The 12,177-nt window shown below is 41.3% G+C and overlaps 1 protein-coding gene across 1 annotated transcript; it reads left to right on the forward strand.

Annotated features, from left to right (window-relative positions):
• Positions 1–316: 316 nt before the first annotated feature.
• Positions 317–12,177, forward strand: rab33a (RAB33A, member RAS oncogene family). The gene is made up of 4 exons (XM_075480876.1): positions 317–887; positions 7,001–7,141; positions 8,173–8,253; positions 8,339–12,177. Exons 1-4 carry the CDS (start codon positions 501–503, stop codon positions 8,561–8,563), a joined length of 834 nt encoding a protein of 277 aa, XP_075336991.1. The 5' UTR covers positions 317–500; the 3' UTR covers positions 8,564–12,177.

The following is a 12,177-nucleotide window of genomic DNA, read 5'->3' on the forward strand; positions in this document are numbered from 1 at the left end:
TATCCCTTTAAGTGTTTCTTTTTAAACTGCAACAGCATTGATATCAAAATGTACCAAATTATATTAATGTGATGTGGATTTTTCATTGGCCAGCCTCAGTCTATAAAGGACTAAGGAGCGGAGGCCTCCTGGCAGCTCACAAACACTCACACACATACAAATAAAATCATTTATGAATTTATGCTATGAATCAACTTTTTATCCCATTCATGGTGATTGCAAAATGAACAGTCTGGCTTCCTTCAAATGGTCCTTGGCACACAGTATTTTTCCACATAAAAAGTCAACATATTGGACCAACATATCAGCTGGTGATTGTTTTTATCTTTTCCATTGCTCCTCCCTTTAAGGCTCCCGTCTGAACGAAAGAGAGCATCGTCTGTATTGTTGCTGCTCTGGTCTCCTCCTCCTTCCCCCTCCCTTCACTCGGCTATCCATCCATCCTCCCCCACTCCTCTCCACACTCGCACCCCGACTTGCGCATCGCCTCCTCCGGCACAATGACCAACGATTCCCCGGAGGAGGAGACCCGAGCTCCGGGCGGCGGAGGAGTTGGTGGAAAAGGCATCGCTCGAAGAAACCGAGCGGACGACAATGTCACCATCCTAACATCCTCCATGGATTTACACAGAGCCGGCAGGAGCCGAGCAAGCAGCGGCAACGATGCCGCCCCGAGCATCACATCCTCCCTGGACCTGAGCACCTCCTCCCTGGAGACGAGCATCCAGACGCGGATCTTTAAGATCATCGTCATCGGGGACTCCAACGTTGGGAAGACGTGCCTCACCTTTCGCTTCACTGGGGGGAGCTTCCCCGATAAGACCGAGGCCACCATCGGCGTGGATTTCAGGGAGAAGGCGGTGGAGATTGAAGGGGAGACTATCAAGGTAAAAGCAGCAGAGGGGCTGGATGTAGAGCAGTGGTGTTTCCTCACTCCCACCCCCTCCTCCTCCTCTCCCTCTGTTAATCAGCTGCAGCTCAGAGGATGACACAGGGCCATTTCTTCCCTCACACTCAGAAAAACAAACTAGTACTCACAACACCAATGTGGAGGCATTCTACATTTCAAAATCGAGGTCCATGCTGGAGAAATCCACCTCAATTGGCAGCAGAGCAGAACAAAGAGACAATATACCTACTGAATTTTAACACATCAGCAGTACGTGGATTGTCTCATTGTTTGAATTGATATGACTATGAGTGCAAGTGTCCTTTAGAGTATTTTTCTAAAATTTCGGCTTAAATACAGACAAAACTCTGGCTTTCAAAGAAAATGCCACAAACTGCTTGAAAATCTATGTAACAGGTTTGTGGGGTAGAACGCTTAGTTTTCCATACATTGGTTGGAATTACAATACAAAAGTGTAATGAACAGAAAGACTACATTCAAGCGTCAAGTGCAAACCATTCTGATGTTGATGCGACGAGTGATATAAACCACGTAGTTCATCATATAATATATCAGTCACAACAACTACAGCACAACTAAAACCAATGGCATTATAGATGAAAGCTCTAGTACTGTGATGGTATCTTAGTAAACGTGAGATTAAAATTTCATGATTTCCATTAGGGGCAATGCATATTGGCAAATGTAGGAAAATCAATACAAGACCACAGCAGAATGACAGATTAGTTGTTATATCTTGACAAGCAATGGCTAATATTTCAGGGTTACTTTCAATGGCTACTAACGTCCTCGCTCATTAACTTGGCTGAGGTGTGTCTAATATATTAGACTTTAATTCTTTCACTTTTCTGTCCTCACCATCCTCACCATCACAATGGCAAACCTACCCATAGTATTTGTTTTCCCCTCCCCCCCTTTCTGTCTTACTTCAGCAGCCTGTGTGCAACCTCCAGATGCCCCCTAATGCTGACTCACAAGCAGACAAACACTGTTCACTTTACACATTAGGTCAGTTTGTAAAAAATCTTTGAAACCCCTTAAAGATTTTTTCATTCGTCGTGTACTCACTGGATCACTGTATTTAGGTGTAAAAATTAATCGTATGTATTCTAACAACCTTTTGATTTGCTGTCTATGAGCATCTGAACTTATTGCTGCCTTTAAAGTCCCAGTGTGTAATGTTCAAGGTGATCTATTAACTAGTTTTGCATTAGTTTTAAATAGTTTCCAAAAGAAGGACTGTTGTGTTTTAATTACCTTAAAACAAAATGTTTTTATCTACATTGATGTGCCCCCCCCCCCCCCCCCCCCCCCCCTTGCTCTGTCATGCTGCACCACTATGTTACCAGTAAACTACTTACTAATTATTTGGTCCTTTGTGGATATTGTCCCATATTTTTCAAGCCTAGGAGCTTGAGGGTTCACACAGTATCTTAGCTGTTCTTAGGACTGCATTCCTCTGGACATAGATGTCCGATGTTGCTTCTAGGAACTGTTGGAGCCACTCTTTCCGTTTTGGGGTCATGGCCCTAAGTGATCAGAATACCAAAGGAACATCTGTTGCTTTTACTTCCAATATCTTAATAAAATTTATATGTCAGCCATTGGTATTTTTCTAGCTTCTCGTGTTTCTTCTTCTTGATGTTGCTATCACATGGGATTGTTAAATTGATCACTACTGCCTTGTTCTGTAGTAAACCACCACATTGTCCCGTTGTTCAGCCATGACCAGTTTATGAGTCTGGATCTGGAAGCCCCATATGATCTTAGCTCTGTCATTCTCCACCACTTTTGAAGGTATCACCCAGATTGACTTTAGGATTTCTAACCCATTTTCAATACAGATGTTCCTGTACACTTTTCCCACCACTTGGTTATGGTGTTCCATGTGTACCGTACCTGCCTACATCTTACAGCCTACCCCTGTGTGCTGGACTGTCTCTTAGTCATTGTTGCACAGCCTGCACCTGGGGTCCTGTCTGGCATGGTAGACCCCGACCTCTACATCTCTTGTGTTTGGCGCCTGTTAGTTGTTCTATGTAGTCTTTCAGACCAGCCTTTTCTAGCTACTGATAGGACTTCTCAATATCAGCCACCTTTTCAATCTGTCAGTTGTGCAGGGGCTCATCCTTCGATGATGATTCCTCCAGTTCCTTCTCTTCTTCACTGGGTTTATGCTGCCTGAGGGCACTCACTTAGCAGTTAATCACTGGAGGCCATTTTCTGATATAGTCTTGGATCTTTTTTGTTTCATTCTGGATAGTGGCCCTGATGCTCACAATCCTTGGGACTCCCTCCTTCTACTTAGAGTACAGTCTCAGGGTGCTGGACATTAGGGAAACCCATTAGGTGAGAAGTTTTCTGGTCTTGATATCAGTGGCTTTTATTATCTCTTTGGCCAGGTTATTACATTAGTGAGATATCTGATAACTGGCAGGGTATATGTGTTGATGACTCAGACTTTGTTCTTTCCATTCAGCTGACTCTTGAGGATCTACCTTTCTCTTTGTAAGTACTGGGTTGTGATTGACTTCTTTGCGGTCTCGTCATGTTTGCCATTCGCCTGCGGGACCCTAAGGTATCTTTAGCTGTCTTGACCGTCTGCTTATGGGATCTTAACCCCTTCAGTTCTGATCATCTGGCCTCTCTTTGAAACCATTTAACTGTATTTAACATTATTTAGTCCAAATGATATTCTGATATTATAGCTGTATGTTCTGGTAAGGTGGATCAATGAGTTCATGTCTTGCTCAGTCCTAGCATACAGCTTGATGTCATCCACATAAAGGAGGTGGCTGATGTTTTCTCCACTTCAGAACTCGTATCCATAGAAACTCTTTGTGATGATCTGGCTTAGGGGGTTCAGGCCTTTGCAGCGCAGCGGCTAGGAAGGAGCCTCTCCTGGGTAGAGTCCGCTCTTGACGGTAGCTTGCACATTTGGCTTTGAATTAGCTTTAGGGTCTGTCTTCCACAGTTCAGTTGTTGAAATTCCCCCAAAATATGTGTTGTTATGACAAACTAACAAAGATTTTAGCTACCTTAACTGAAATCTCCTAGCAAGCCAAACAAGCTCTGTCATCTCATTCATCTTAACTCTGTCACCAGTCTGGTCTTTGGGTGTTGTGGTGGCTCTTGCTTTGGGCTGTTCCACTCATCATTGCCACATCTCTTAATATTTTTTCTTTTTTTTTGTATATTAACACTCAGTCTTGCTGTGTTCTGCTCTGCAGAATATGACAAGTTGCAAAGATCCCTTTCAGGTGCAACAGCCTTTTGTTTGAGGTTACATTCACTAGTTATACTTCCAGTCGCGCAACTTGATAGGCATGTTGAATGTTTTGCCACAGAGGGGGCATGTCTTGGTAGAACAGTGATATAGGTGCATATATTTTATAGACAGGTACATCAGAAAGAGGTGGGACAAATCCACATGGGAAAAAATTAACTGGCTAAGTAAGAGGAGACATGAAACTATTTAATACACCATAGCCCATCAATTAAAGCACCCCTGGTTTGTTGCAATTTTCAGTTTGTGCCACTGGATGTCACTGGATGTCACTGTATCCTACACACTGGACCTTTAAAGCTGGTTGGGTACAACTCCTGGAAATAAATATGGAATCCCCACTCTTGAGGATGTGTACTGAACTTCTTTTTTCGTTTTTTTGTAGAAGAAAATGACAGATATGGGTCAAAATAGTTTAACACCGGGCTTTGTAAAAACAAAATTCTAGAATCGCTTAATCATAAGAAAAAACTAGACACGATCATCTTTTAATTTGCAATTCTTAAATAAATACCTGCAGTATGCCTTGAAAATAGAAAACACACAACAAAATAAATAAGAAAAAAACGAGGAGTCAGTGTTTGTGACTGAACTGTACGAAATCAAATGAAGAAAGAGGATTTACATCCAGAAAAGCCAAACATAAACTATCACTAAAACCTAAACAGAAGAAAACAAGGTTGCAGTGAGATTAAGTCAAGCAGTCGTGGACTGTGGATTTTTGGGTCAAAGTGATATCCATTGGACAAGAAGAGGACGTTGGAACTTTAAAGTAAAGGACTGGGGGAGGTGGCAGTCATCACCTCTACAGTAAATGTGCAGAACTATGACATTTTAGGAACTTTTCTTTCCGTCCATCGACAGGAGGTTTAGTGATGCTGGGGTCATTTATCGGGATGATAATGCACATTGCCACAGAGAGAAGAGTAAAACTTTTCTTTAGGAAAGACATTTCAACTTGATGACAAAACCAGCAAACAGCTGATCTGAATTTATTAGAAAACCTATGACTGAAACTGAAACAGAAAAAGGCAAACAAAAAAAAAAGGTTCATGACAAAACTCCATTTACTGGTAATTAATTAGAAGCAGTTGGATTATAATGACAATTGAATTGAATTATACTGAATTCCATTGGATTGCATTATGATTTCAAGAAATTGAATTATAGTTGGATTGAACTGTATCTAATTAGACTTGAAAGTGTTTTGAGATGAAGAATTAGCATGATAGAAATAAACTGAATTCAATTTTAATTGCAAAGCTGATTGGTAAACTGCTATACAAGAGAATTGGAACCTGATTGATGAAGAATATTCATCATTCACATTCATTTCATTAGTGAGGTCCATGTTTAAAATGATTTAAGCACTCATAAAAGCCAGTGGAGGTGCAACAAAGTACGAACTGGGATTTACTCATCAATCAATTCATTTGTTGATTAATCCATAATGTTTTCCTCATCATTGAGGGATTTCCTCTTTTTTTCCCCCTTTTCTTAGTCTACATTTTTTTTGCAGGTAATTTTGACAAAGCCAGAATGTTCTGATCTTGACTGTTAATGAATCCTTTTGTATCAGATCTGTGTTGTTTTTTTTTTGTTTTTTTTTCCAGTTGTCTCTACATAACAAAAAAGGTGAAATAAAATTTACCAGGCTAACAAATTAAATGCCACAATTTAGGATTAATACGCCATCAATCTTCACTCAAAACTCAGATTTGATTTGCAGGATTTAACTGCATGACCATTTTTTTCTGCAGCACACAGATTGGCAACAACAAATGCTTATGGATGCAGAGGCCTAAAAATAGTAGAGCACTAAGTATAGATGTTCATGGAAAGGTGTCAAATTAATGGCAATCAACTCAAGTATGTGTGACACACAGCCAAGATTTCTTACAAAGGAAACAGCAGCGGTGTTGCATTGCCTTTACGCACCCACTCATCCATTTTCAGTAGGTTTTGGCTTAGAAAGAAAACAACTTTTTTATGTATTCAGAACATCTGTATGGTGGTTTTCAAAGAGATAATTCTGTTGATAAATTACGAAACCTTATATTCATCTTCATGGGATCCACCTTTATGCAGTATCAATGGGATGGAATATTTTTTTTTCTCCCTGCCATAGTACAGCGCAAACTACAGGTTGACACACACAGAGCTTTGATGTTCTGAGCAGTATTAATTCAACAATCGAGCCCTGGTGGGGAATTGCCGGTTGGTCCTTTCAAATGTTAAAAGGAGATGGAGCTGAGCGTTGGGAGCTTTTTCCTGTTAATATGCAAAGTGTTCCTGATCAGAGAGTTTGGAGCATCATTCAGCAACCTGACTATAGATGGTCCCCTGATGTATCATCAGCCTGCAGGTTTCCTTTCGGATCTTAACCGTCATTTGTGTCTGTTTAATTTCTGATACATACGATTAATACTGGCCAAAGCCTGTGCTAATGATCACTCAGAAAACCCCAAAATGCTGTAGAACAGTGCTCTACTGAGACCCGTAGACACGTAGCCAGGCACTGTTTCCTGTTGACATAGTGCCAGGCGCTGGTTTTAACAAGACTTTATAAACTTAGGCGACTAATCCTTACCAGATTCACTGTCATCTTCTCATTTACTTAGATTTACAATTTTGAGGGATCGATATTAAAATGTTGCAAACCAAGCCCAGAGGTTTCTGTCACTCAGGTCATCCAAATACAGTTAAAGAGCTCAGTAGTATTTTTAGTCACACAGTCCCCTTTGTAACATAGAAAGTCCTAAAAATCAAAAGACTCATCTGCTTTTTTCCATCGACCGCTACAGGTACAGGTGTGGGACACAGCAGGCCAGGAGCGCTTTCGCAAGTCCATGGTGGAACACTACTACCGCAATGTCCATGCAGTGGTCTTTGTGTATGATGTCACCAAGATGGCTTCCTTCCGCAATCTGCAGACATGGATAGAGGTTTGGAATACACTTGAATACGAATGGAGAGTTTTTGTAATGAATGAATGAAGCAATTTGCTTGGAATGGAGCTGGATCACAGCTGATAGAGGTTGCGGGAAGATTTTAGTGAGGACCCCTGTGTTAGGCTGACATTTGAGGCTGTGAAAATGGAAGGACTGTGTAAAAAGTAGTTGTCATCGCCAATGCAATACGCTCGTTGTAACTGTTGCGTAAAACCAAAAGTCTTGAATAACATGTAAACTGTTTCACTTCAAATATGCTGTGCAGGAGTCTTGAGCCACCCCTCATTTCTTTATAAATTGGCAGTAAAACAGGAAATAAATGCAGTGATTTATTGAAACATGTGCAAACATAAATAGAAATACAGCATATGAGGCAAAAGCAATTCTAATGAGCTTGATAGTCAGTGTTTGATATTCAACACAGCCTGAACCCTTTTACACTGGCTGCCTGTCCATCAGAGGATAGACTTTAAAGTTCTGATGCTGGTCTATAAAGCTCTGAATGGTCTAGGACCAAAATACATCGGTGACCTCCTGACCCAGTATGAACCTTCCAGACCCCTCAGGTCATCTGGATCCGGTCTTCTATCAGTTCCCAGAGTCAGAACCAGACATGGAGAAGCTGCATTCAGCTTCTATGCTCCACATGTCTGGAACAAACTCCCAGAAAGCCTCAGATCAGCTGAAATAGCTGTTTCAGTGTATTTAAGTCCAGGTTGAAGACGCACCTATTTTCAGCTGCATTTGAATAAAGCTCCAAATCTGAAGCTTGAGTTTCAAAACTTAATCACATTTTAACTACTGATTTTATCTGATTTTATCTGATTCTATCTATTGTTCTTATTTCTTTCTTTTTTGTTTAAAATTTAAATCATGCTTTTTATTTCTACTCTTTTAATGTATCTGTAAAGCCCATTTGAATCGCCTTGTAGTTGAATTGTGCTGTACAAATAAACTTGCCTTGCCTTGCCTTTTAGACAAGTGATCCTGTGTATCACAGAAACATGCATTCTGTTCTGTTCCAGGAGTGTAATGGCCATCGGGTATCAGCATCGGTGCCTCGAGTTCTGGTGGGAAATAAGTGTGACCTTGTGGACCAAATACAGGTTTGTGTACTCAAGCAAAAACTCCAACATGCTTCCATACTTCAGTCATCATCAAGTTCACAACCATACACTGGTGTGTCCCCAGGTGCCCTCCAACATGGCACTGAAGTTTGCAGACGCCCACAACCTGCTGCTGTTTGAGACATCAGCGAAGGACCCGAAGGAGTGTCAGAATGTCAATTCCATCTTCATGTCGCTGGCCTGCCGCTTGAAAGCCCAGAAATCCCTGCTCTACAGAGACGTGGAGCGAGAGGACGGGAGAGTGCGACTCACACAAGAGACTGAAACTAAGAGCAACTGTCCCTGTTGAGGAGAGGAGGAGTGGGATCCATAAGAGAAGGGATGAGAGAAGATGAACTGGATTTGTCAGGGAGGAGTGGGATGATGGTAGAGCAGAAGAGAAACAAGTCTTAAATTAAGTGTAACATTTCTGGTTTGGGAGGAGGATGGGATGTTGAGGCTGACACTAAGAGCAGTGTGTTAAGGAAGGATAGGGTGGAGGTGGACAGGGAGAAGGTGTTGTTCAAGGAATTATAAGCTCTGAATTCTTGTTCTTGATGATGTGATGGAGGGAAAAGGGGACTGGGGTAATGACGCATTTATTAAGGATTCAGAAAATGACACTATGCTGCCTTTTAGACTGCAGCATAGTGTGAAAATTCTTCCTGTCATTTCAGCTTCAACACAATCTGAGTGAATACACGTTTTTTATTCTGACAACTGGAAACAAAGTTTTCCCTGAAACGAGCTCTGGCTTGGTGTTTATTGCAGACGCTAAAAATAACAGTTCAACAAGGAAAGATAAATTCAGGGGGAAAAAAGTATTAAAATACAAGAAATGAATTTAAAACTCCATTTTTTGTTTGGTGGTCACAGTCTGATGCACCTTCTCGGGGAAGACCCAAATGAAAGAAGGGGAAACAATAGGACTCCCTGGAGTTTGGATGACAGTGGGAGACTTTGGATGAAGCTCCACGGGCATCAGGAAGAGGTGGAGATGAGGATGAGGACGGGTGTATCAGGTGTGTCAGTCTGGGAGGAGACTGACAGAACAGCAGAGAGTTTTGAAAAGACAGGGATCGGACTGATTTGCTTGGAGAAAAGAAGACCGTTGGACCAGACTAGTGACAACACAATTTAATTAGGTGAGTTTAACAGCATCGGAATAAACAGAAGTAACAGGAGGAAAAGTCGAAACGTACACACAAAAGCTTCATTATATCAGAACTTTTTTCTCTCATCTTTATTACTTATCATATATTTAGCCCTCAATGAAAGCAGCGCATAGCAACCTTTTTCTACTGCCTTAAAAACTAAAAAGCTGCTTCCTTTCAAGCATTTTAACCACACGAGATGACTTTTGTTTCTATGTCCAACCAAACACTCTTTGAATGGATTATTTGAGAAGATGAATGAGCTTTTAACTGGTATCTACCTAGCTTAGTACCTTGACGAAAGGTTTCCTGAAAACAGACCATTCGTGGGTTGTCCGGCAGCATGTCACCTATTGATTTAGAAGAAGTAAGATCCTCTTACCCTTATGCATTCTGCTGCCAAGAAAGGACAGCACCGCTCCTCTTTCTCCCAAACTATTGATGTAAACATCCTCTCAAAGTTTTTCCTGTGGCAGAAGGGCTTAGCCAGCTTTCTGCCTTTGTGTGCAAGTGTGGAAAAATTCAGCCTCAGCCCTATGTGACTTTAACACAGCCAGTCTTTTGCACTCTCCTTAGCAATTACATGGTCTCCGGTGAATATTTTTTCAAGGTAGAGGCCATTTGGCTGCCTTACATAAGTCTGCATCAGCATCACTGCCTCCGATATCAGAAAGTGCAGGAGAGAAAACTGTGACCCCCTCCCCCATCGATCAAATATCCCGACTGTGATGCCTGTCAGACTGATAGCAGCACACTTACCGTATTTTATCACTGTAGCCTACTTTTGAGAAGCGCTATTAATATATCAGGATGCCATATTTAGAAAATTCAGATCAGTGGGTGTTTTAAAGAGCGCCCTTCCCTCCAAGCTGACGGTCTGATGACCTGATTAATTCAACACATTAAGAAGTTTAAACACTGTGCAAATCCATCGTGCTCACATGACCTGTGTTTTTTCATCATTTGCTTATGAATAACAGCAGGATAAAGCAGCTTTTACAATTGAATTACATGTCATTACTGTAAAATAACAGGAGAAGCTGGATTTATTCTCTTATTACGGTCGGATTCGTGACTTGTGAAGGATATTTGATAATCCATACATACAACCCAGAGACTCGGCTCAACAGGAAGTTAGCAATGGAACACAGAAAAAAGCTGGAATAACATAAACCGATTCATTATGTCAAATGCCCTTTCTGTTTCCTGTTGTGGGTGGCTGGAAGATGCGGGTGCACTCTGCAACATTGGAACCTGTTCAGACCTGGTGCTAACATGTGCCTTTGGACAACACTAAATACAGGTGTGAATGCACTCAGAACAGATTAAGGACGCATTTGGATCTGATAGCTCAGGCCAATGTTTGGACGTGGCCTGAAATGCCTGTGGCCACATTCTTTTAACTATGTGAACGCAATTGTTACATACGTCACATTGAGGGACCAACTCCCTGACATGACTCCAAACAAACAGCTGAGCTCTCACCAGGAGGTTTTTTCTGCTCTCCTGGTTTCTGGAAAAAAGTACATTCTGTAAAGAAGTGCTATCCAAACTCACACAGTGTATTTTATGTTGATTGAGAAAGGGAACAAAGCAGTACCAGAGGGTCCGCATTTGTCTGGTCAGTACTGAGAGTCGCCCAAAGAGTTTTTATATTTGTGCTCCTCATAACTGAGGGGTGTAGGCTACTAAGCTCTCTTTTAACCTGCCAGATCACCGTGGTAACATGGTAATGTGTGAAACTCATAACCTGTTTATGTAGTTTATGCTTTGGATTAAATCATCTTGAAAAAGTGGCATCATTTCACTTACATTTACGTTTGCTTATTGACATACATTTACATGCACACTTGAGTCAAGCTGCGGTTAAAGGTCGATCTGGCCATTTAATTGGAATAACCGTCCTTGTCCCAGTAGACATATAATTTAGCTGGTGGTAAATTGTTACTATGTTGAGAGGTTAATTGGACAGCTTTACAGCTCTGTACATTTTCTAAGTTCTTTACATTGTACTAAATTTAAAATATGAACATTATCCTTTGTGTTCATCCTTTGTGTTACTGGCTTCTTTTTCTTCTTCTGTGGTTCGGTATCTTCTGGCAGTTCCGGATCAAAGCTGTGGAAGGGGCCTGTGAGTTAGTTTGAGCCTATTTGAGCGCATACATGCAGGAATGAGTCGGCTTCCAACTGCATTAACTGGGTGTGGTAGACCAGGTTTGAGAGCATAGATTTTGGATTATTTCACTAGCATGTTTAAATCCAAGTGTGGTTTGGTCTACCTCACACAGTCGGCATTGTTACATGCACAGTCGAGTGGAGTTACAGCTCGACTCTGCCATTTAACTCAACCACCAGTCCTTGTATTTGTTTACATGCAAGGTAATGGAACTGAATTATTGACTGACTGAAATATCTCGACGTTGTGGACTGTGTGAGAAAATATACGAGGCATTCTGCGGCTTCTAACTTTCTCTGTAGGCGTAAGTATAGCTGAATTCACTGCACAGATGTTGTCTTTAAGTGACTTGAATGTTGATTATGTCAGATGACATATGGTTATAAAATTTGGAGAGCAGAGCTACAATCTGGAGTTCTTTAAGTGGAAGCAAGTTGACGCGTCATCTTAATGGTCTGATTTTCAATCGCAATTTCTAACGTGTTTAGCTGTCTGGCGAAAGAAACAGACAGATAGGTGAATGAAAGCAGCTTTATTGGGAACGTCAAAAAAACTTTACTAGTAAGATGAAAAAAGATGCATGTACAGACTGCC

The sequence above is a fragment of the Odontesthes bonariensis genome, chromosome 13, assembly GCF_027942865.1.
Source record: "Odontesthes bonariensis isolate fOdoBon6 chromosome 13, fOdoBon6.hap1, whole genome shotgun sequence".
Classification (NCBI taxonomy): domain Eukaryota; kingdom Metazoa; phylum Chordata; class Actinopteri; order Atheriniformes; family Atherinopsidae; genus Odontesthes; species Odontesthes bonariensis.

Excerpts from the sequence above, each read along its gene's own strand:
- rab33a (XM_075480876.1), top strand. The coding sequence starts at position 501 with ATGACCAACGATTCCCCGGAGGAGGAGACCCGAGCTCCGGGCGGCGGA. Across the intron at positions 7,142-8,172 it reads ATCTGCAGACATGGATAGAG|GAGTGTAATGGCCATCGGGT; the intron begins GTTTGGAATACA and ends GTTCTGTTCCAG. Across the intron at positions 8,254-8,338 it reads ACCTTGTGGACCAAATACAG|GTGCCCTCCAACATGGCACT; the intron begins GTTTGTGTACTC and ends GTGTGTCCCCAG.